Source organism: Strix uralensis, chromosome 1 (assembly GCF_047716275.1).
Source record: "Strix uralensis isolate ZFMK-TIS-50842 chromosome 1, bStrUra1, whole genome shotgun sequence".
Lineage (NCBI taxonomy): Eukaryota > Metazoa > Chordata > Aves > Strigiformes > Strigidae > Strix > Strix uralensis.
The window spans coordinates 46,335,144-46,360,672 of NC_133972.1; the positions used below are offsets into that span (position 1 = coordinate 46,335,144).

At 37.5% G+C, this 25,529-nt stretch overlaps 1 protein-coding gene across 6 annotated transcripts in view; it reads right to left on the reverse strand.

The window, feature by feature from the left end:
* The window catches only part of CDK14 (cyclin dependent kinase 14), a 321,807-nt gene that overhangs the window by 49,777 nt on the left and 246,501 nt on the right, over positions 1 to 25,529 (reverse strand). For all 6 annotated transcript variants that reach the window (XM_074864790.1, XM_074864767.1, XM_074864787.1 and 3 more), the window contains 2 exons: positions 20,118 to 20,257; positions 15,819 to 15,965 (listed from right to left, as the gene is read on the reverse strand). In XM_074864790.1, coding sequence (XP_074720891.1) covers positions 15,850 to 15,965; positions 20,118 to 20,257 — 256 coding nt within the window. In that variant the 3' untranslated portion in view covers positions 15,819 to 15,849. The remainder of the gene's footprint in view (positions 1 to 15,818; positions 15,966 to 20,117; positions 20,258 to 25,529) is intronic.

The window sequence follows — 25,529 nt, forward strand, 5'->3', positions numbered from 1 at the left end:
CTTCTGGCTCATCTCTCAGGTGAGAAAAAAAAATCAGAAAGTGCAGAAGAGATCTTAGTAAAGGCACAATCCTTTACCTCAACTAAATTTTAAAACACTGTTTTTAGTTGGCAGGAAACTGTTTATTAGCTTAACAAAGAACTGGTTTGGAGGAGACTGCAAGAATTTGGCTGCCTCAAGCCTGAAAGGTATCTGATTTTTCTGTTCTCTCCACTTTGAGAACATAATTCCCCTCTTTTATTCCTAGTCTAAAAACATTCTGTGATATATTAAGTTCAGCCAAGAAGTATTGGGGAACTCTGTCTACAGCAAAAAAGGAACTTTAGGGTATTCTGTGTAGATAATGAAAAGAACTTGTTCAGTTTTGCAGTGTAAGTCATTTTTACCACACAAATTCCCTGCTTTTGTGTTAGCAAAGAGGAATACTTTGAGTCTTTCAGTTTAGAAGATCTTCAAACAGACAGTAGTGTGTAAACAATCCCAAAATATATAACTTTACTAGAACAACCTCCAGTCTGTGAGCAAGGGCTTCAGAAAGGCCCCTTCAACAGATTTCCTTCTGCTCTTCACCCTGAACAAAGCCTTGGCTGACAATACTGAAATCTCCTCCTTTCTTTGGATTAAACCCCCTTTGCAGGAGAAGTATGCAAATTCTATCCGTGTTTCCCTCGCTGAGGCTACTCTAACCCAGCTATCTTTTCACTGTCTATTTTACTCCAGCAGACCATCCTACCGGCTGACAGGGAGACCAGCCTTCCAATTCAATCTTTCATGACACTGACAGTTGGATGCTGGGGCCTGCCATGAACTCTAAAAGGAGCTCATTTAGTCATAATTAACTATTCCCTGCATATTTCCTAAGGTATGGTAATTGTGCTAAAAGCCAACAAGTGAAGCATTCATTCTGGTTCTCTTTTAAACTTTTATTTTTCCACAGCAGTCTCTCCCCGCCCCCCCCCCCCCCCTTTTTTTTTTTTAATAAAATCTTTTCTTTCTTTTTCTCCTCCCTGGAAACATTTAGAGTAAAGAAAAGGAATGACAGTGGAGATAAGGAGCTGGAGAAAACTGTGATGTAGGCAGTTCAAAAGGCAAAGTCTGCCATACGATACAGGACCCCATGGCAGCACTGAGCTATTCAGCTGGGTAAAACATAAAGAAAAATGAAACGGGTAGAATAAAGCTATGTCATTAATGCAGAATGATGGACATCCTATTTGGGTAACAGGGAGTCATGAATATACATTTCTAATTCCTTAGATATGGTGATAACTGATCTCTGTTTCCATTAGCACCAGAGTATATGTATCTGACCAATCTAAAATCTTCAAAAGTTATGCAGATGTAATGCACTTTACACACTACTCTTTCCTCATCCCCACAACATGTGCACAGACCACATCCCACCGCATGCAGTGGGGGTTCTCACAGGGATAAGGTATCATGGATCCAGCCCTATATACAGACCATGTTTATCGCTGTTGAGATGGAAAGCCTTGGGAAGCTGACACAGATTATTTACCTTAAAAGGCAAAATGTGACCTCATGTCCGCCCTTATCGTTTTCTGGTTTAGGTTAAATGAAGAAAGGGCTGACAGCACTCTCCATTTACTTACTGCCTTTGTGTCTGCTGGAATTCTGTTACTTTTCAGAAAGTTTGGGACTTACAGGATACCTATCCATCATAAATGTGCATAGTCCATATACAAAAGCAAGTGACGACAAAGCTAAATCTCTTCACATTCTAATCTCCCTTCCACTTGGATGTGCACCAGGAGCAGAGAAATCATCAGCTGTTGCAAAGAATCCACGATGGGGCTGGGGGTGTGTCTAGGGCAGGGGGATGTTAACGCTGCAAATTCAGCAACTGTGCCAAAAAGGCCAAACACAGCACTGAGGTTTCTTACTATACAGCATTTTTTCAGTGCCACAAAATGTGGTAGGACCTTCCAAGAACAAGGTAAAATCTGCAATCTGCAGAATTTACATTCTAGGTTTCAGGCGTAATGTAAGAAATAAAATTAATAAACAAAGAAAGAGATAAGGGAGAGGGCAAAGCTTCAGACAACAAGGTTGTGAAACAAGTCATTTTACTCATATTCACACATTAATGATTCCAGTTTCACGTTTTAGCAGCATCCACCTACCTTTAGCACAATCCCTTATATTACATTTGCTTTAAACTTGTAGAATATTTTAGAATAAAAAGGCTTAGCAATTTTTTCTTCTTCATTAGAGTACCACTACCTTTTGAAGAATGCATATGCCTTAATGGTAAAGAGTAAGCCGGGTAAAGTGTTTCTAAAATCCTTTACCCCTCCCTTTATTTCTAGACTATATCAAATTTGTGTGTCAATGTGGTTTGTAATAGCAGGCAAAAACACACTAAGAGCCAAGCTGACGAGCTATTGCCAGAAGTCTTAATGAACTATTTTACCATCATGGTCTGGGATTTTTGTTTTCTTAGGGGAGGAGGTTTGGGGGGGGGGCGGGGGGGGGGGGTGTGGTGTTTAACTTCTGTGCATTACCATGATCACAACATACAGTGGATTAACAACAAATTCAGAACATTCAGTAAAAGCTTCACTCAATAGACATGAGCTGAAAATTTTGATACTTCCACGATGTTAGCAAGAAAGTATGCTTGTTTTCATGCAAATAAAATAGGTGAGAAACACCACATAGGTAAGAAGTTTTGCAGATTTCACCTGGTGGAGCTCCTGCTTTTTTGCCTACAGTGTTCTAGCTGCTCTTGAGCAGCATTGCTTCCTCTAGTCCTGCAGTTGGAGGTGTTTTTTCTACCTCTTCTGCTTCTATAGGGATCCATGCATTCAGACTGAGTTGCATTTACTCTCTGCCTTCCACCATAACTCACAGAAAGATTTCTAAATCGCTCTGCTCCACTGAGGCATATTTCAAACATCTTTCTAAATCCCCAGGTGTGCTGCAGTTCTCTACCTCGCATTTAGGAGCCTGGCAGAAGGCAGGATGACTACATCCTGCTGTCTGGTGACATAAGCAATGCTGTGACTTACTAGTAACACTCCTACTTTCAATATCACACAAGCTAGTACAGTAGTTTCCCAGAAAACTGTGAGGTTTGGAGGTGATTTGGGGGAGTGACGAGTACAGCCTACACAAGAGAGCAAGTCCAGGACTTGAAAATTCAGAAAGTCTCAGCTTTTAAGTTCTCTGAGGAAATACGGCAAGGGTTAATGATCCAAAAGCAATGCTCCATCTGCTAAGAAAATCAAAATCAAGAGTTACACATAAAGTTCCTTGTTAAGGATTCTGATGGGGTCAGGTCAAGAAATCTTCAATGTGCTTCAATCTATCTAAACATACCTCCTTAAAGATTTAGTAATATATGTAAATAGCTTGTAGGATAGTTAGTGCAGGGGTAGGCCTTGGAAAAAAGAAAAAAGAAAAGAAAAAAGAAAAAAGAAAAAAGAAAGAAGAAAAAAGAAAAAAGAAAAAAGAAAAAAAAAAGAAAAAAGAAAAAAGAAAAAAGAAAAAAGAAAAAAGAAAAAAGAAAAAAGAAAAAAGAAAAAAGAAAAAAGAAAAAAGAAAAAAGAAAAAAAGAAAAAGAAAAAGAAAAAGAAAAAGAAAAAGAAAAAGAAAAAGAAAAAGAAAAAGAAAAAGAAAAAGAAAAAGAAAAAGAAAAAGAAAAAGGAAGAGTGGTGAAGCAAAGTCTTACAAGAGGATTTTGAGAGAGTGCTATCAGTTTACTGCAGCCTACAGTTAACAACACAGATGGAAAAGAAGATTAAAAAGTGAATGGTATCAAAGTCAAGGACTACAGACACACACTAAAAAAATGACATGGCCCAATCCTAGGTTCAATTTATGGACTGTTTTATACTGCCCTATTTAATTTGAAACATAATACATAAAAAAAAAAGTTGAAATGTTACTGCTTGAACCACATTTCATCAACAGCTGCTCATGTTACATATAGTTGTTTAGATGACCTCAGGCCTCACTGGATTTTTCCAACACTCTCTACACATTCACCCCCCAGAAAAAGACATAGGCAATTCATACAGCAAGTGTTTTTACACACAAGTAATGATAAAAGGAATCACTAACATGGAATATGGACCATGTGTTAGAGTTTCCTCCTGGCTGAAAAGTGATTCACAGAGATCGGTAACTTCACATAATGCACGCTAGCAAGTTCCAGTGATTTCTCAGAAATGAGGGGGGGGGGGGGGAAGATCTACAAATGAGATGATGAATATGCGATTCTCCCAATCACTGCTCCTGCCTGATCTTCCCTAGAGAGTCAAGGAACAAAACAGGATTCATTAGGATAGAGAAGTCAGGGTTTGAGTGAATGACAAACAACTGCAGGAATAAGAAGTTTGAGGAACAGTAAGGCATTTATTAATTCCTTCCTGGCTTCTATTCTTCTTTTAGATTACGAAGTTCCCAGAAGCTAAGAAAACACTGAGTCAGTTTTGAAAAACCAGAAGTTGTTGGTTAAAAAAAGAAATGAGGAGTAATGGTTAAATTATTTCTTCTGTTTCAGGTTACACTTCTTTTACTTGCCAGAAAGTGTAGATATGTGGGAAATACTAGTTGTTTAACTATTTTTTTCTAATTCAGAGCAATAACTTCTTTGGTCATGAACCTAGGACATGCACAGGTCACTAACTTGTGTCACACACAGTCCTAGGAAAGAGTTTATCTGCACTTGCCTGAATTCCTAGCCAAAACATCCTTCTGCTCATGTCCAAGCAGCTGCTGCCAGATGCAGACAGACACTATAGCCACCACAGGTTCCTCAAATGTATCTCAGGGTTAAAGTCTAGCAGGTCTGTCCAGTCCTTACTGATCCTCTTCTTTACTCCACTGAGCTAACAGACTTGAAGATTTCCCAGACAGCTTGCTCTCTTTCCCCAATAGAGGTCTAATTTTCAAATTTCAATCAAATAATTTAAACGTACATCACTTCCCTAAACAAAGCACCAGAGCAGACATTGAGTAACAACTACCTTCTGAACTTTTCAAACTCATTTCCAGTTTTTTACTTAAATAGTAGTTGGGCATCTGGAGAGCTACCCAAGGTGAAAAAAATTCTCCCATGGGATCTGCATAAAGAATATTTTTATTCTGGTATTCTGCTCTTTTTACTGAACTCTGCAAAGGACTGAGCCTGTGCAGACTATGTGAGGCAATATTCACAGTGCCTATCTGCAAGAACTTTGCACTAAAAAGTTATCTGAAAGGTAAAGAATGCCTGTGTTTACAGTGCTTTAGTAACTCTTCTTTTTAGCAAACTGGCAGACTGTTAACACTGAGCTTTTTATATGAAATACAAAACAGAAAACACTCATCTGTAAGTCTCTGTACAAATATTTTGATTAAGAAATTCCTTTTAAAAAATCTGATTCTGATTCACATTAGGTGGAGAAAGGGAAATTCAGCAGCCTGTGGTTACTCAATAAAGCAAACCCTGGCTACTCTGTTACCAACTTTAAAACTTTGATGGATAGAAGAAAATGAAAGTTGAAAAAAAGATCATCAAGGATCTGAACACTAAGCAAACATTCCTCAGCATTCAACCAAGAGACTGCTTAAGCATGAGCTGCAAACTTCTAAGAGAAGCACATGTTTAATATATAAAAGAGAAAATTCCTTAACAAGGAGAGATACAGTTTGAAAAATAGTTCTACAGGAACAGCTTGCAGCCTTTAAATCTCATTTACTCAGCCTGAGATGGTATTGTTGTGTCTACGTTAGTTTTGATAAGGGAGCCAGCCCTACTCCTGTTGAAGTCTATGGCATTCTCCCATTGTCTTCAGGAGGAGCAGAGCTAGACTCAAAGCCTCACAAAGATACCATGATAAAAGACTCCAGAAGGTACCATGGTCCCATCTTATTTTCTTAACATTTCTGAAAAAAAACATGGGGGGTAGAAAAAAAGTCTATGCAGTTTATTTCTACTGATAGGCAACATGCCTTTTATGTGAAAATATAGACCAGTGAAAAAAATGAATGGTTAGCAACGTTAATAGCCAGGGGCTAGCTAAACTGCCTGGGATGAAGAGTTTGCCTGCAATTTTATCACTACAGAATATCTTGGAGAAGACTAAGCATTTTGTAATGCTGACACTTTATACAAGCATTCTTTAAGGCCCTGTAGTCTTCATTTCAGATTAAATTTTATACACTAAACCTAAACACTTTATTTATTTTTAAATCCATATTTTCTAAGGGTATGTAGTTTTTCCTGGAAATGAAATTATATCATGCATCTGAAACTGCATTCTGATTTTATGCAGTCTGACTAAGCATTAAAAATGAGCTCTGTTATAATTCAACTTGCAACAGAAACAGCAACATTTACAACAACAGCTTGCAAAAAAACCCCAACCCCATTGCATCCAGAAAACAAAACATTGCCCCGTCCGTGTTAATAATGAATGCAGCTTATATCTACCACATTCTGTTAAATCGCTAAAATTGCCCAGATAAACCATTTGAGAGTATGTCAGGTTTAATTAATACAACATGACCTGATCATTTTCACAGTTGGGAAGAAAGAAGTTGGCATTCTTTAAATCCAGAGCTCAACCTGGAGATTATGCTAAGTTGCTTCATTCATAGTCCACACTCCTCTGCACATGTCAGGAGGACAGCATTTGTCCCCTCTAGTGATAAACAAATTATACATGAAATCAATTCCACTTCACAATAATTTTCCCTATTGGGTATTATCTTTCCTCCTCTGCTCCCTCCAGTTAAGCTCGCATCCTGTAACTTGCTAATGAGCTGGGGGCTTTCTGTTCCAGGTGGCACCTCCTGCCTCGAAGTCATGACATTTCCCATTTCGAATGCTGCTGGCATTTTTCGACAGCTCCTGCTAACTAGCCTTTTTGACCTGCACTAAGAGGAACTCATCTGATCGAATCCTCTAACCTGCCAATCATGCCAGCAAATGATCTTCACAGTCACTCCCAAGGCAGGAGGGGAAAAAAAAGGGAGAGCAAGAGAGCGGGAGCGAGGGAGAAAGCTAGTGAGAGAGTGATGGAGTAGGCAAGCAGGCAGCCTCTGCAGCTACCTAATGAGAGTACTTTAAGTCTCCAAGGCAGCTGAAACATTGAAAAACTGGTGGGAAAATTAGGACAGAACTGAATGCCTGGTGCTGTAATTACTTATTTCTTTCCACCCTGAGATCATTTTGAGAGCAATACCTCTGAGATGTGCCATTTTCTGAAGAACACAAGTTAATTTTACCATATAAATAGAAGAGAGATATGTTTTTCCCTTCCACCATCAATATGCAAACCTCATAATTCTGCTCTGCCAAATGGCGTTCTTTACAGAATTAATTAGGAGCTGTAAGCTCGTTAAATGGGTGTCTTCACCTAGGGATGATTATGAATATTTTTTTGTTGTTGATGCAAGCCATAAATAGCATTTTTAACCTAATTTAAATTCTGGCAACATTTACACCTCTGTATTTACAAGTGTCTGCACACAGATACATGAAACAACAAATACAGTATCTACATAGTCTAGATGTGACTTTGTGGGCTGAAACCAAGCAGAGTCACGATAATGACTCAGTTGTTTTGATTTTGTTCGTTTTATGATGTGACAGATTACTTACTGCTGAATCTTTCAAGCACACAAGGACAGATTTAACTGTGTAGATTTTCTTTGCCTTCAGATAACTAGTTTCCTTCTTAAACTTAGCAGGTGGACTGTAAGCCAACTAGATTTTAACATGCAATGCACATACTGAACGAGAGGTATTAAAAGAAAACTTAAATGAAAAGGCTTATACTATGATATTACACATGTTGTGACTGTATTGTTACAATATACACACCAGGAAATGTAGTGCACAATCAGTCCTTAGATTAACATCAAAAGATGGTTACAGAATGTCTGTACAGAATTAATAGCTAGGTACTAATGGCAGAGAATGATCACCCATAATTACTAATTCAAAATACATATATGGTCCAAACCAACATTAATAATTTATAACAAGACCACAAAATTATGGAAATACCCGATTTTGTTCCCACTTCTTAAAATATCCAGATACTGTTTCAGTGTTATTCTTCTATATTATATATTTTTATTGGAGAATTTAGTATTTTTTCCTGAATTTTTTGGGTTTTCTTCCTCAGACTTTTCATAGCAATTAACAATAGGAGCATGTGGGAAACCCATCCACCCCCATCCCAGTTTATGGGACAGAAAAAATTAATGTAGCTTTATTAACTGAGTTGTAAACTATTGCTGCGTTTTTAGGCAAGAATCTCCCCACAACTAGGAGTATTCACTGCATATTTACTGTAATGGGTGTTGCCTTCAGAGCCACTTCTGCAGTGGTTGGTTTAGTTTCTTTGTTTCGTAGAGAATCAGCCAATGTAAACTACAGGCTCAAAATAGCAACACAAAGCCTGCTCTCCACAGAAACAATTCTGGCACATGGCATTACTAAGATTTATTTTTTGTTTATGATTTGGCTGAAAATAAAATGTTCTGTTAATTCTGAATGCTGCAAATGATGCCTGAGAGGCGATGCCTCTCATTAGCTTTGCTGTCTCCCTGGGTTACGGGCCGTGTGTCAGCACTGGAAGCCTCTGCTTTGTCTGGAAACCTCAGTTTCTCCCCTTCAGTGGTTCCACTTTTCCTCTTAGACAAAGCCTAAGTGAGGAGTCACGTGAGGAAATAATCCTAAAGGAGAGGTGACTGTCCATGGGAGAATAGAGAGAGTTTAGACCCGCTTTTTCCTCCCTCTCAGTCATTGTCATTTATACATTGTCCGCTCCGCATTCAAATGTCATCCCAGACTATCAGTCCACTGCAACTCAAACGGCCTTTCATGCCTAAACACTTAAAGCATCAACAGACCACAAAGACCGTAGTGGGAATCACTTGCTGCCCCAATATTAATAATACAATACAGTGCACTTATGGCACAGAGGATTCCACCTTCTGTCTCCCAAATTTAAGAACAAACAAATTGGAAAGACAGATAAACAGCGCTGCAACTGAGCACATGCATTCATGCAAATATCACTAATATCTTTCCTACAGCATAAGCGACGGCTAAATTAAAAACCTCTACACTAAAAATTACTTGAAAATGAATCTTTATAGTGCTGAAGGCAAGTTATCATGCATTAGAAATGAACTGAAAATAGGCTCCAGACTATGCAATGGCATAAGAAAATATGATATTGTCCCTTTACAAAAGTTATTCATGATGGTAGCAATGCTTCCTTTTTCTTCTGCCAGCGCTGCCGCTGATTTGGCCAACATTACAACTTAAAAAAAAAATCATGCCAATAAGTATGTAACTGCTAATTCCACATAGAATAACATGAAGTATATAATTGCAAAGAAGACATCAATATGTTCTAGCCATGGAGGTTTGAAATACTTGTCCTACTAAGTACAGTAGGTAATAATAAATGTGAAGTCCTCCCCTCGCTGTCCTGCTTCCTTTCTTTCCTCCTTTTTCCTTCATTCCTAAAGAAACTATCTCTCCTCCCAGAGAGGAGGATTCTCCTCCCAGAATCTTGCCCATGATTTTGGAAATCCTGTTCATGCTTACTTATTTCCAGGCACAGATGTTTTCCTGGTCTTTCAGTCTACAGATCAGACAGACTTTCAGCATCAGCGTTCAGCTTAGCGAGACTGCAAGATGACTTTCACTGGTTTGCTTTCCATACCTCTATGCATTAGGTTACCCACTCTGAATGAGGATTTTTATCATGAAAGCCATGAGATTGTGTATTCCACTACTTACACTGAGTGCAGTTAAGTGACGGGGTATTTCACATGACAACAGACAAGGTGAGATATTACAGTACTGACACAGGAACGCTATTAAACATATTTTTAAGTCCCATGAACTCCTTGATCAGATGGTGGGTTCCCTTTACCATAGCATACTGGGGGACCTGATGGACTTCTGTATGGACAGTTGCTCCATCCTCAGTCCCTATGTGCCACTTAAGTGAGACAGGCGGTTTATATGAAAACAGCCTTGCACTGGCCAACTATTTGCTCAGTCCATTTCACCCTCTGCACATAGTCTACTGAATACAAAAAGATTTTCCTTATGGCTTAATAGAGGGCAAAATTTAGTCTATAACTCATTTTAGACTAATACGAATAAGATAATAAATTCTTAGCTATCAAGAGGAGAATGGAGTCCAATGCCTGGAGTTTTTCCCTTGTGTGTTAAATATAGGGCATATTCTATCAGTGTGGTGATCTTATTCTTTGATATTAAGTAAAGCACAGCTGGAACAGTCTCATGAAACCATTATGTTGTTAACATACGAAAATAATGGCACTAAAAGTACTAGAGAGCCAAAAAATATCTTGGATCCTGCAGTTATCTTTCACAGCTTAATACTAATTTAACATTTTACAAAATTGATGTTACAATTTCAACTCTGTTTAGTGCTGTCATTACTGGACTCAAACCCAAATTGCTTTCAGCTGCCCACCACAACTGCATCTTATTAGCCTTTTCACGAAAGCCAATTTATGCAAATCCAGTATTAGTTAAATAATTAAACTGACCCTCAACATTCATGTATAGACATTGTCTGGCACTAAAAGATGCAAGAGAAATTTAAAGCTCCCATCTTCAGTGCTTAGGCCTCCATCTTTTCAACTGCAGCAGCACAATGACTGTTTGTACACATCTATTTGAAGCCATCTATTAAAAAAAAGAAGTGCATTTAAAAAATGAAACTGTTAACTGCTGTGCTTTTATAGCTCTGCTTTTCTCTCCCAAGCTGGGTTTATACTGAATTTCAAGATCTCACACCTATAAAGCACTACTGGCTACTTTCAGCTTTTGATTAAATCAACAATGACAAAAGCTGGCTGACATACAGTTACTCAGTCCAGAATTTCTCTTTTATGCAGAATTTTCTCCACTATAATTACCACAGTTTTATCCCCTGAAGCTGAAGAGATGAAGACTTAGAAGCGCAGTACATGGTGCTCCATGGTGACTCAGCAACACTGGGATACCCAGGACAGTGTAAATGCAGGGGAGTAGTGAATGAGAATGGCTTTTCAATACTGACTGCTGGACACATACACTGCTGGACTATAGCTTCCCTGCGGCTCGACTAGGGCAAAGCAGGCAAAAATTATGTTCCCACACAGCAGTGCTGAAGAGGCACTCTTACACAATTTGTAAATGTCAAACAGAAGATGACAAACAAAAATGAAACTATTTGGATGAAAATGCAGTAACAGTCACCTCTCTAGCTAGCAAACAGAAAAAGGTCATTTTACATAACAATTCTGTGCTGCTGAACATCCCTGGCCAGACGCAACCAAATTAGTAACTAGCACTTTTTGCCATTATAGTGGTAACTGTCATGTCTTCTGCTTTATTCTGTTTTACACAGCTGAGCTGACCCGAATGACGCCATCATCCCGTCGATTGGCTGGGCCGGTGTCAGTTGCTGGCTTAAATGGACACAGAAGAAAGAATTCAGCAATCTGTGATTGAAATTCAGGATTGCTTGGATCCATGTGCGTGTGGTAAAGCAATACAAATAAAGACCACTTTTTGTTTTGCTCCAGTGAATTGTCAAAGAGATTTAGAAAGCCAGGGGATCTCATTATGGTAATACAGGTTAAATACTTTAAAAGCATATGGTGTTACCATCCTGAATGAAGCTGTCCCTGCTGGCTCCAGGAAGCAGACAATAGGCCAGAAACACATCTCGTGTCTCTGGTCCACCAATGGGAACCGAGGATTATAAATCACCACGAGAAAACATCGTGTGCTATCTGGTATCAGGTAATGCCTTGTCTTTTCAATTACAATTTGACTCATCCTTCTCCAGAGAGGAACAAGCTCTAGCCATGTATTCCACTGGCCAAAGGAAAATGCATCTCTAGAGTTTCTTATGGTCCATTCTTGTCTCAGTAAAACAGTATCTGTAGAGATGGATGAATACAGTATACAATATTTCTCAATAATATATGTAGAGATGGGAAATGCTTCCAGAGAGATGCCTCCTGCCCATGGGGAAAAAAATATCAGTGAAAAGCATCAGGCACAAAATAAAAATGTTTTTCTTTATCACAAAGCTTTAAAGATGCCTGGATATGGCCAAAAGATTTCTTTTCTTTCTCCCTCAAAGGCCCTGTCTAATTCACTGCTGAACAGATTCTTCTGTGTGAAATAGAGCTCATTACCACATATTTGCTCATTTTCTCCAGTAGGGAGCAGTCTCAATATTGACCTTGCTACCCAAATGTCAGCTCTTTCCCCATGGGCACTGAAATAATGTGTTGTCTCTCTCTTGGAGCCCAAGACAATGACACAGTGTAGTCCACTAAGACCCTATTAGTAGTCGGAGCCTGACAGGGATTATCTAGGTTTTCAGAAACTGTCCTAGGTTACTGATATTTCAAGGAGTTTTTTGGATTTGTAAGCAGCTTTCAGACAGACAGCTGAAGCACCACAAAATTTTAAAGATAGTAGAAATTCTCAGAGCTGCACCAATTTCTTCAGCTGCTCCTTGCAGCTATTTCTGAGGGCAGCATTGGAGCTCTAACAAACAATGATGGAGCCATTTACAAAGTTAGTGACTTTAGCTCCACTCCTTCACCAATCTGCCAGAAATTGCTGCTTCCAAAGTTGGCAGATGATGATGTTTTGCCCATGTCTCAGCCACTCCTGAGCAAAGTCCTGTCTCTTTGCTTTTCAAACCTTAAAGAAAGGTGGATTTAATTCAGTGGGTGCACTATTAGGGCAGTAACATCTGGCAAGCATGTGGAGAGAACAGCAGGAGGTGATAATTTCTTAATTTATCACAGCAAGATTTGACACAGCTTCTCTGTTGGCGCTCTCAATTTTATTTCCTATTCTACCCTGAAAAAAGGAAATTAGGAACACTTGGAAGGAAGGACCAGACACAAGACATAAGACTAGAATTTCCTTCAACACCATTGAGGTTCTGGAGGTGGTTGAAGATGGTTCCTTGTTTGGGTTTTTTGTGCGTGTGTTATAATAAGTTCCTTTACAACATATTAAAATATATAAAAAAAGGAACCATTCACCTCCATACACATCAGAGGATTTAGAGAGCAACGATACACAAATTCTTCTTTTTCAGAGCTTCTTGATGGATACTGGAATATTTCAAAATTCCAGCCCTTCCTAACTTCCGTACCATCTCTATATATGCATAAAGTCAATCCAAGAAGATGGGTAAAACACATATGTACCTGCCTTGTCCAGAAGACATGTTATAAGTATTTTTTGCCTCTGTTTTTTTCATAATCTGATCCATTACCTAGCAGTATTGGCACCTTTAAATTTTCCTTTATCCCCACTAGCTGTGATGTTATCTGATCGTGCTCATTGACATTTTAACAGCTTGTACTGTTTGCCACCATCCCTCTAACTCTGCTTGTCTTGCTTACCTGTTAACTTAGTGACCCTAGAGAGCTACTGTCATCTTTCTTTTTGCTTCTCATGCATCTTTTTGCTTCACTGAGCCTTGTGAATGGAGACTTTAACTGAGTATCTCATAATAAATACCCCTTCCTTAATGCTACTATCCTGCTTACTGCAACTCTAGTCTTCTGCTAGAATAACTGACTCAGCTCCTAACTCATCCATTTTACTGATTGAACATCCTACTTGCCAGTCACTGCTCTACTGCTTAAAATCACAGGCACCTGCTACCCAGATTAAGCCTTCACCAGACCTCCTTTTCACATTATCAAAACTGCAGTCTTTTTTCCCAACTCCTTTCACTCTCCATACTGACTCTTATTTCCTCTTGCTTGGTGGTCTCATCCCTTTAAAGGTTTCCACCCATCCTAACAATTCCTCACCCAGGTTCAGTTTCCATGTCCACATTTCTCCTGCCTCCCCTGCTATTTCATCTCATTAGTTCCCAACTCTCTACATTGTACCAGTAAGAGGACTTCTATTTGATACTAATACTCTTCCAGTGTTATCCCCTGCTCCCCATCTTATATCACAAGTCAAATACTACAACCAGGAACTAATATGTTATTGCACTGTAAGCACCTAACACAGCAAAGTCCCAAGCCACAGTGGAAAACTGTAATCAATAATGTCACAACATTTGTTAAGTGGCTCCAGATCTAACACAATGAAAGGTGCTATTCTGTATTAAAGCTCTGGTTGAGCAGCCATAACAGTACAGTCAAAGGTGCACATGGCTCACTCTTTCTGCTTACTTTAAAAACGTCATCTGTATCTGCTTGAATAGATACTCAGTAAGAATGATAAATGGTTCTCTTTTGTGCTATTTTACATGCTTGTTTGCAAATACAAACTTTCTATTGCATATTGTATAAATGAAAAATTACATTTGTTTGGAAGCAACAGAAAGAAGATTCTGTATATGAGAAATGAGATTCTGTATGTAAGCTTCCACACAAAAGGTCTTTAGCACAGATGGGCACATTCTAAATTTACTTTAGATGGATGATATGTCACGTTAGAACAGACAAGGCTGAAGAGATGTCTGCAGGGACACAGCCCCAGGAAAAAGTAGGGATTAGCTTGTCAATAAAGATGTAAACAGACTGCTCTGAGGCAGCCTCATTTCTGACATTAGAAAATCTTAAATGGTCTGCTGGCGAAGAGCTTGTGCAAAAATTGGGGCAGGCTGTCAAGAACAAAATCTATTCATTTCAGTTTTTCAGTAGTTGCTGTCTGTCAGGCAAACAGCCTCCATAACACTACAGGGTTAAAAAATAAATTGCACATAAACATACAACAGTAAAACTGAATATAGTTCATTAGATAAAGTTATAACTGATATTGTAACAAGAAGACTTAAAGATAGATTCCATGAGAATATAATCTACATTTATATGAGACTATACCTTCAAATAGGTACATGAGCAGCATGAGCATTTATCTCAGCTCCTAGAACTTCCGTAACAAGCTGTTATAATGGACTCAACATACAATAGCAACCGTGACTTTAAAAAAAAAAAAAAAAAAGGGAGGCCTGGGTTTTTGAATTAAATGAATCTGCACTTTGGGTATTTTGTGAAACACTGTGGTATGAAACTATTTAGAGAAGTATAATAAGCAAAGCAGCTATATAAGGGAATACTGCTAATCTGGAAGAGTCTGTCAAGTGGTAAATCCCACTGAACAAACACTAGGGTGATGCATATGGGCAGAAGAGAGTTAATGCCATGATATAACAACCACCATTCCCTTACTGTAATTTGGTAAGTAGCCTCTCTACTCACCTGCCCTTCCCAGGTTCTGTTCTACTCTTAAAATACCTTTAGTCATATTACATACTATTTCACTGCTGAATAACTATGATTAAAAAGATGGGGTACTGAATGAAAGCCATCCAAGAACAAAACCAGTTCTAGTAGATCCAGTGATATTGATCAAATTCACTAACATGACAGCACCTCTGTCTCCATCAAGAACAACCTTCTGCTATCAAGGCTACCAAGCCTACTAAATGAATAATTTCTTGTCCTTGCCCCAAAGTTTAACAACAGAACTGGAAAGAGGTATTTTATCTCTCTGTATTTTACCAGGGGAAAACAATATCAGTCCAAATTAAAGGCAACCTAGTGTTTAAAATCTGCTGGCACCAACTTCTGCAATATTTTCAACGTGTCAGTGACAATGATCCTGTCCACAACACAGAACTTACACTGCAAAAACAGATTATCTGCCTGAACATGAGTAATTTAAGAAATGTGCAATTTAATTTTATACTTTGTTCCTCTAAAGAGAACTGAAGTAAAGAGTACTTTCAAAGATATACATTCCAATAAACATGTCTTACCTGCATTATCAGTTGTGAACATAGGTATTCTTCAATGTTTGCTGTTTGATACACCTTTGCCATAACTATTGTTTTTTCCAAAGACTCTCATGCTTTCTCCAGTCTCTGGCTGTAATCTTACATTCGGTACAGTAAAAATAGAAGACACTGCAAAAAAGAATGTCAGTTCAGAAACTTCTTTTTTTTCCCTGCAAAAGTAATAATTTAAAAATAATTATTTAATATATATGGCAAACACAACACTGAGTAAATATAAGCTTTTACTTATACCACCTATTTATGCAAGTAAGCACTGTAAAAATTCTGAATGGAAAGAAGCTGCATGTATTATGATGGAAGCCGTATGATGCAAACATTAGCCGCATGCATCTTCTAAAAAAACCTGCTTCCAGGTTTTGTGTGTTTACTTGTCCTGTACACTGCTATACAATTAACATTTTCCATTTAAAAATTTCCACTCTGAGACCATTTAGAAATAAATAAGAATGTGAAAAAATACAGCAAGGTTTTTCAATAATTTGACATCACATATTACATCTTCAGAATCCTGATGCCAGTAGAACTGAGCTATTTTATTTGACTTCATTTTATTAGCTGGTAAAGACAACAAGGCTTGTTAAAAATATCCCAACATCTCAAAAAGCTTTTACCTAAAGCAACCCCCTTCTGCATGAGACAGAAAAAACATATAATACCAGGCAACTAATTATTAGTAGACATGATGATATTAATCATGGGAATCAAACTACAAATGGTTAAGGACTCACACATTGATGATACGAAAACTCATTTTTACTTAGGATGCCTCAAACTGGTGTGGAAAAATCAATGACTTCTAATACCTTCTGAGAACAAATGTCTGTATAAAAATACCCTCTGAGAACTGCCACTGCCTGATTGCATGAGCGAATGTTAATAGACTGCTTAAAGAACTGATCGGGGCTGTAACATTTTTCTTTGGTTTTGCTCTAACAACCAGTGTGGCTGCAAGTTTTTGGATCTACTCTTTCACCTTTATGTCTTTAAAAGACCTGGCTATTGTTTTAGGCACAAGATCTTCCCACTGTATTTTTGACATATCAACTTGCATTATCCTTGGTAACATACATTATGAATGGCATGTATTCTGTGCAAATAAATCAATATGAGCTCCCAAATATGAAAGTAGAAAAGGGGGAGGACTGATTTTTTTCAATAGAAAAGACAATAATAAATAGAAAATAAAAGGGTTAATAGAATAATAGAAAATAAAAGGGGTAAGGGGTTAATCTATAGATTACTGCTCATGTCTGAGATGAATGAAGGCTATGTTGCATCATAAATTGTAGTGTATTCCCAGACAAGATGTTTTTTGCAGAACTGCACAACTCTTACCTTTTTAATGTACTATCTTTAAAAGTAGCTAGATGTTAGACAGAGCTTATCTGGAAATTGAACTTCCAACCCAATTGAAATGATGCCTTGATTTGAAACCAAACCAAATAAAAAAATCAAAATTTTGCTTCTCACATAAAATCATTTTGCACACATTTTTAAAATAGAACACAAGATTAAATTTTTTTCCTGTAAAATATTACATAGAATATAAATACATAGTACTAAAGTCAAAATGAGAAGAAAAAGTGAAACACTTTTTTTTTTTTTTTTACTTTTTCAATGTAGGCAGAGTCACCATACTTTTGTGAAATACTGTGATTCCAAAGGAACAATACTGTCTGATGGAAAATTGTTTGACTGATCCCCCCCCTGCCCTCCCCCCCCCCCCAGCTTTTTTTCTTTCTCCTCACTTGTGAGTCTTTCTTTGGTTTTTAGTGCTAAATCTCCAAATTTGCAATTCAGCACTAGAACCAAATTGGATAAAATACGATGAATACTAACCCCGTCAGAGATTTTCAAAATTGCAGTGGTGTCCTGATCAGGAAGCAGTAGATTTTGTGTGTACACACACTTCTGTTGTGCATAAAAGACTCAATGTGTTTACACCTACATTTAATTAACTATCAATAGCAAGTGCTTCCTAACATAAAATATTAACCCAGAGAACTAGAATCATAAAAACTGGTAATTTCACTACACAGTAAATAAACATTTTCCCAGCTCTGCAAAGTATATGACTTCTTTGTTTTGTAAATATGTTTACAAGTATATCCAAGTCATACTAAATAGAAATGATTGTAGTATTTGATACTGGGATTGTCCTTTCTTGCATCTGGATTTATGCTTCATAATGATTATCTACTAGACACAGAAATAGTCCTTCTGTAACTCAAAATTTTACTGGAGGCATTTAGAAGAACCTTGCTTTAAAATATAATGATTTTTCATCTTTATTCTCCCCCCTTCAAAAGGTTTCACTGCTCCTGATGTTTAACGTTATGCAAAGACGTGTTTCTGCCAATGAATATCGCCTTATGGTTATGCTTCTGCAAATAACCTGCTGTGAGCTGATAAAAGGATTAATGCAGCCAAAATTCTTAATCTGTGAAATTACAAATTAAATTCTCATATTAAAAATACCACCCTGAGGTATTTTTTGTGGTTTTAATTCCCCTCTGGTGTTCTGCATACATTGTGCTTGTTAATGACTAGGACAAGACTGTCTCTGTTGGCAGCCTGCTGCAGAGTGATAATGTGTAGGCATTTACTTCACTGATAGAACTGGATTTAACCACTGACTGATAAACTAAGTGGCAAGTGGGTAATAAGTCCATATTAACAGAAAAGTACTACTGCAGAATTCAGAATTCAAAATCCTGGCTAGACTAAATCACACAGTCAGAAGGATTGAGATGTCACCACTGCAGAATGATTTTTGTTTTCCATTTAGTGGAAAAAGGATAAATGAACTGGCATTCTTGATGTTTCATTAGTCCTGAAGAAATGAATCTCTTTGCATCAGTTTCAGCAAAGGCAGACTTTCAACAGCAGCCTTAATTTACACTGCATCCTTTGAATTTTCAGCTTACAAAGTACTGCAGTCAGCAAACCAAGTGGTGGGTTAGCATTGCACAGGAGGAAACTGGGAATCTTTTTGCAGAGCAAGGACACAGCCTGTGACAGAGCTTGTGATGGACAAAAATTTATGGTGCTAGTTTGATTTTAATGTTCATATTCTACAAATGGGAGAGAGCTCTTCAGAGCAGAGTTGTGAGTAGGGTACTTGGACAACCAGGCCACAGAACCAGCTCAAAATGTGACTACTACAGAGCTGTTGAGGATGGAAAAGATAAACTTTTGGAAGACAAAAGTTTTCATACTGATACTGATGTAAACAGAATCTATGGTGGATTAATGTTCAGAAAGGGAGGTCAGTTTTTACCAGCAAACTTTTAAATCAGCCATAGTTACACGCACATGTGTCATTGTTGCATCTCTGAACTTTTTGCTTCAGTGTACTGCAGTTAGATCTTTTGCTAATGGATGTATGTTTGAAAGCAGAAAACATATACTGTTCTATGTTTCTCTTCCCCACACTGAGTTAAAGCAAAATGCTGATTGTTACTCCCCTGAGAAACCTATTTTTAATAACAGAACATTCTCTGAATCAAAAATATCATGCTTGATAATATTTTTCCCCCAGAATAAATAGTAGTGTGCTTTCAACACCGGGAAAAGATATGGACATGTATGATATAAATGATTTACAATTATTAAAGAGATCATTGACAGCATACATGATGATAGGAACATTTTTGTCAAGTCAACTGGAATGCATTTTGTTTAATAAAAGAAATAGAAAGATGTATGTAAATACTGAAAGCATTCTTAGTTAATAAAATCATCTGCCATCCTCTTTTTACACAGTCTAATTCAGCAAATTAACTGACTGTCTACTTCGTATTTCTCAGACTTTCAAATGCCAAGTCCTTCCTTAAAGGTTACTGTTGAAACAGATAGAGATTCTGTGAATCACAGACGGCTGGATTTTTATCCTGTGTGCTGCAGCTAGTTAAGAAGTACTGTATGTTATAAAGTGAAAAGCACTAAATATGTAAATTGTATTTTTCATTTTGCTTTATGACAATTCAGATAATTCTCTTGGCTGCACACATAATCAAATACAAAGATAGCTGGCTGCAGACTGCAGAGCAGAGATAGCAAAAAAGAAAAAAAAAAAAATCCATTTTGTCCTGTGTCAAGCTAACTATGTAATTTCAAGCTACACAGTTGCACTCACATATTTTGTGTGTGGCTCTGTATGTCCATGAAGCTGTCTGCATGTGAAGGTTAGCATACACACATGCATCTGTATGAACTAACATCTTTCTTTTTAATCGATCTGGAGGTGGTTATACTCACTATCAGTTAACTCCCATAGCCGTGGGGGCAGATCACTGAAATACTCATGGCTCAGGGCTGCTTGTGCTGACAGTCTGTTCTTTGGGAAACACTGGAGTAGTTTGGAGGCTAGATCTTCTGCATGATTCACATAGCTCAGCCTGAAACACAAACAAGAAGGTTTTCCTGAAAAACAATCTCATTATTCTGTTTACCAATTCTATCTGCAGTCAGCACGGTTGAAACACCAAGTCCTGGGAGCCAGGATAAAGACAAAGTCTGTTTGGGAGCACTACCAGGAAAGATATTCCTCAGGTGAAGGAGTCAATGAATTACTTCTGGATTGACAGCTCAAAATTCATACAAATTTTACAAAGATAGAGCATATATTATACCATATCACATATGCCCTGCCTAGTACGCTAAAGGATCATGAGCAACAGCATCTTGAAAGAAACTGTTTTGATTCTTCCATTTACATTTTACTGAGCGTACTCACAGACTGAAAATTTACAGCACTGGAAACAAACGGTTATTACCATCTAAACCCATGCAATCTAAGCTTAAAATAACAGCTGTATTCAAACAACTTTGTGAAGTATCAAATTTTAAAATCCAATGACACTTAACACGCAACATACGCATCATGTTTCATAAAGATGCGTCTTTCGGGAAGTACTGACTTCTTACTTTTTCATATATTCACACTGCAGGGGGTTGACTCTTCATTAGGTGTTAATGCAATGCAAACATTCAATTGTAAGTGAATTATCTTTTCTAAGCTACCTTGGGAAGTCTGAGAAAACATTGTTTTACTGGGAGCTATATGCTTGGGAATATTGTAAGAAAATATAAACTAAAAATAATAGATTTGGAGAGGAGAGAGTAAAATGCAAGATGTGGCTTGGGTCTAGTAACCTACAGCTGCCTCCTAAACTTCCAAAGCCACCAAACTTATGATAATATGCAGTTGGAAAAGAGGTGCTGAATCTTGTCGACATTGTGTTGCTATTATTAGTATTTAACATTGTAAATTCAACCATGCCTTTGCTCAGTAAAGATCTCATCAGGCAAAAATGCCAAAGCGTAAAAAATGTCTCCTATTTTTCAATGCACAGGTTTCCCAAAACAGATAGTCCAAAATACCAAGCAGTTCAAAATACTGCAGTGTTTGAAAAAGATGGTGTTATCCTCTAAAATCAATAATCCTACAGCACGTTTCATGCAAATGTTAATTTTTGTTCAGCTCAAGCTGACTTTCTGGAAAGGAAGGTAGATTAAACGGAGTTACTCTTTTATTAGTCTGACATGGCATAATTTATACAGATCAGTGTATGCACAGGTGACAAAGAACAGACAACACTGAAAACAATAAATGAAAAAAAAATCATTATTACAGCGAGAATTTTAAGTCACAAATGTCATAGACACAACTTTCTGTCCATGTCCATACTACACTCAGTGTGAAAAAAAAATAATTTAAAAGTCAAAAGCATCTCTACAAAATTATGTGCTGGTATATGTATAATATGCTGATATTTGTAATGATTCAAAAAATATGCCACTGGCTGTCTTTTTATTTTTTAGCAACTGTACACTAGATAGGAGTTTTTGAATACTATGCCTATCTGATCTCTTCAGGATCTGTCAGGATATCTGTACAGAAATTACCCAGGGATGAATTGCCCAGAAGTGCTGATCACTTTAGGACATTTTTTCTCATCAGCCATAATCTCACAGAAAACCCAGGATTAGGATTTGGAATTGCTATTCCAGTGTAAATAGATGATGAACTACAGTGTTTCTGATGGCCATCATTTTTTGTTTTCATTTTCAGTTCATGACAAAATAAAGGCATCTTGAATGAAACAGTCATTGCCTATAAATGAGATTAATTCCTGACTCCTTAAACTACCAGATTGTAGAAACTGTTTCATTAAACCTTTGTGAAAATTACAGGAAAATTCATTACAGAGCACAGCAAAATACCAGAAGAAAACACCATTCCTAACAAAGAAAAGAAAATATTCAGGGAGAATTGGTATTAATTCTTCTACACATCCAAAATTTTCATGGACCAGTGATTATATTGAGTCTGTGAGGCCTGTCTTGTGTCCTAATCCCACCTGCACCAATTATTCGCTGGCAATCAATCAGGTCCTGGCAAATCATTTCACCAATATATTTTTTCCCCACAGAGGTAACTGCATCCTTTTTAGGAGCCATAGTAAACTTTCTCTGTCTTGAATGAAAGCCACTGTTAAGTCAGAAAAATGAGGTCACTTAAGTAAGTAGTGAAATATTACCCTCCAATATAAGAATTGTACCATTCCTTAGCTGATCTATAGGTATAGTGAAGATGCTGTTTAAGTAAGGCAAAGCAAAAGAAAAGAACATTCAAACATTAGCGAATTCAGAATTGGAGGTAAAATTATGGATGATGACACCCTAGTTCCTTGGTACTCTTGAACAGAGTAGTAGTGCTGACATTTTGACTGTATTAAAAGTCACCAAAGTACCTGGCATAGTGCTAAGAATTTTTTTTAGCAAGAAAATCAGATTAACTAATATAAATTAAAAATATTTTGAGTAGGAACAGTTTAGGAAGCCAAAGTCACCTTCTCCATTTAGAAACAAAAAAGATCCCTGTTTACTGAGATCAATCAAGAAGCCGAAGATAAGTATCAAGTATCAATCAGCAGATTATACATTAATACAATATAAACCCAACAAAAATATCTAGGGCTGGAACATAATCACAACAACTAATGACGTAATTGTTAATAAATCAGTCAAAATTAGAATCTGCTTTATAATTAATAAATAGAAAAAAGACTAAATTCATTGCACAGTCTGCAAAAATAGTTCAATCTGCTATAATTTTTACATTTACCTGCCCTGATAACACTCTGAGTAGTGCTGAGGAGGAGGGTGGGTGGTGTTGCTACTTTATTACTAGTATGTTCCCAAGCATTTATAGATTTTAAACTCAGAAGGGACCACAACAATCGAGTCTCACCTCCTGTGTAATACAGGACGAAGAAGATCATCCAAGTAACTCATGGATCAAGTCATCACTTTTAGCTAGGCCCAGCTGTATCTTTAAATTTCCACATCAAAATTCTAGCTTTGTTTACAGACCTTTGCACAGCAATGAAAAAATTCTTCTCCAAAACCCATGTCTTCTGCGAAGGTCACTTCTGGAAATCAGTGGACGCTGCAAAAGGCATATGTATGTGGGCTCCTAAGGTTGTCAGTCTTAAAACTGATGCCTTAGTGGAATGCATGACTAATTTTGCTGCTTTGTTTAAAGACAAGCTATTCTTTTACTTATGAAAATACACTGTATGATCATGTATTTAAATTACATCTACTATATCAGAATTGTTTGGAGAAACCCATTTAGCGCATAACCTCAGTGGTCTGCTCTTGGAACATTTGGTTTTGTTTCTTTCCTCTTTTTTTTTTTTTGCCAATAGTCTCTTTAAAATATCCTCCTTAAAACATTAACAATTTTTCTGATGTAACTTTGAAACATGATTCCTCAATAGGAACAAAGGCTGAATTTTCTCATGGGGTTCAGCAGTTAAATATCTAATACAGAAAAGTTAACAAAGAGAACTAAAGAAAAAAAAAATATTTGATTTTTAAATACACCTCCTTCAGTATGTGACAGGATGGAATTTCATACAATATGGCTTTGTGTCTAAAACATAATAGCATGTTTTGTCTCACAGCAGTTGGGCCATATAGGAATTTGGCATGCATGATATGGCAAGTCTCAATACTCATGCTTCACTTACTGTCACACTAATCACTGAGGCATAGTTACTAGCCATGACAGCATACATACTTTCAGAAAATGTGGCGTACAGCAGAATACAGACAAACCTTTGGCAATGAGTATTAAATAATATGTAGATACTGTTTTGAGAAATATTGGGAGTATTTTTACACACATACTCTGATGACATTTGTGAACCACGTTGATTTTCAACTTAATCCCAAAAGCTGTATATGGCCTTAGCTCAAGAAAAACAAACACCATATGAACCTGTCTCACTTTAAACATATATGAATCTGACTAGACTTGAGCAGTTGTAAATCTCATTGGATTACAAGAATTTGATTTAATTTCAGAAAACAGGCTTAAATGTCTTTCTACTGCAGAGGAAGGTCAGTATTTGGTCAAGCAGAACATGACTAAGATCACTGAAGTTTGGTTTAAACTCTTGAGAAAAAAAAGTTTTGGGCATGTGCAGTGAACTTCTGAACTTGGGGTGATTTGCTTTTAAATGCAATCAAGAAGGCAGTTCAAATTCACATTAATAATTAAGATAAATGGGCATTAAAACAAATGGAGATAATATGCTGTCTATATACTCCTAACAGCACGAGGTAAATACTTCCCAAAGCAAAAATCGTTTACTGTGCATATTTTCCATGTGAAGATACAACTCTCGCAGCGTATCATTAATTCATTTCACGACTGGTGTTTATAGCATGGCCTAGAGGAGTGAGGCACCTAATTCCCTTTGGAAATCTCAGCTCTGCTTCTTTATTCTAAGTAATGTCTTACAACTTGAAGTACTGAAAGACAAAACTACAGTTAACCTGAACAGTATCACCATTTAGCAGAGTTTAAAGTTTAATGGTAAGAAGAGAATAAACAAATTGGTGCAAATCAGGCAGGCCATACAGTAACCCTCGCAGCTTGTTTTGCAGAGGATGCCATGGTTCCCTCAACAATAGGACTCCTGTACAGTACCCTGTACTCCTTGTGGTATCTCACCTACCATTGCACCACCACGAGGGCCGTGTTCCCCTTTTTCACCCAAGTCTGCTTGAGGGTGTCAGTCTTATCCCCTTGTCCCAGGCTTTAGGCCTCTCCTGAGTTCTGACATAAAACTGTGCCAACACTGTATATTACAGTTAATGTTATCTTCTGACCAGTTGATATGCACATGCTCTCATGTGCCTTGATAGTTTGCACCTCTGAGTATACATGCAACCCTACCAGCAGCAGCAGCCACGCAGCACACAAACTGGAGCAGGGCCTACCTTAAGTAACATTTCCTTTTTACTAAATATCAGCAGCCTTTTCTGTTGTTACAGCCATGCCGAGAACACCTACTGTCTTCAAAGACCTGACGTGCCAGCTCCAGCGTGCAGGAGCTGCTTCCCAAACGCACCTGGTGCGCCTCCACGAAGCTTTTGTAGAGTTTATTTAGTCATCATGAAACCATCGCAACAAGTGAACACAAGTTCTGATGTGATGCTTTTAGCTTTTGATACAGATGAAGGCGTAAAGCGGCACCTCAAGACGAGAATCTAACGGAGTAAAGATGTTACCATTTTTTCAGTGTTTTACACAGAGGGTACTGAGGACTACAACTGATGAACAAAGAGAGACAAAAGCTTTTGAAGGCTCAC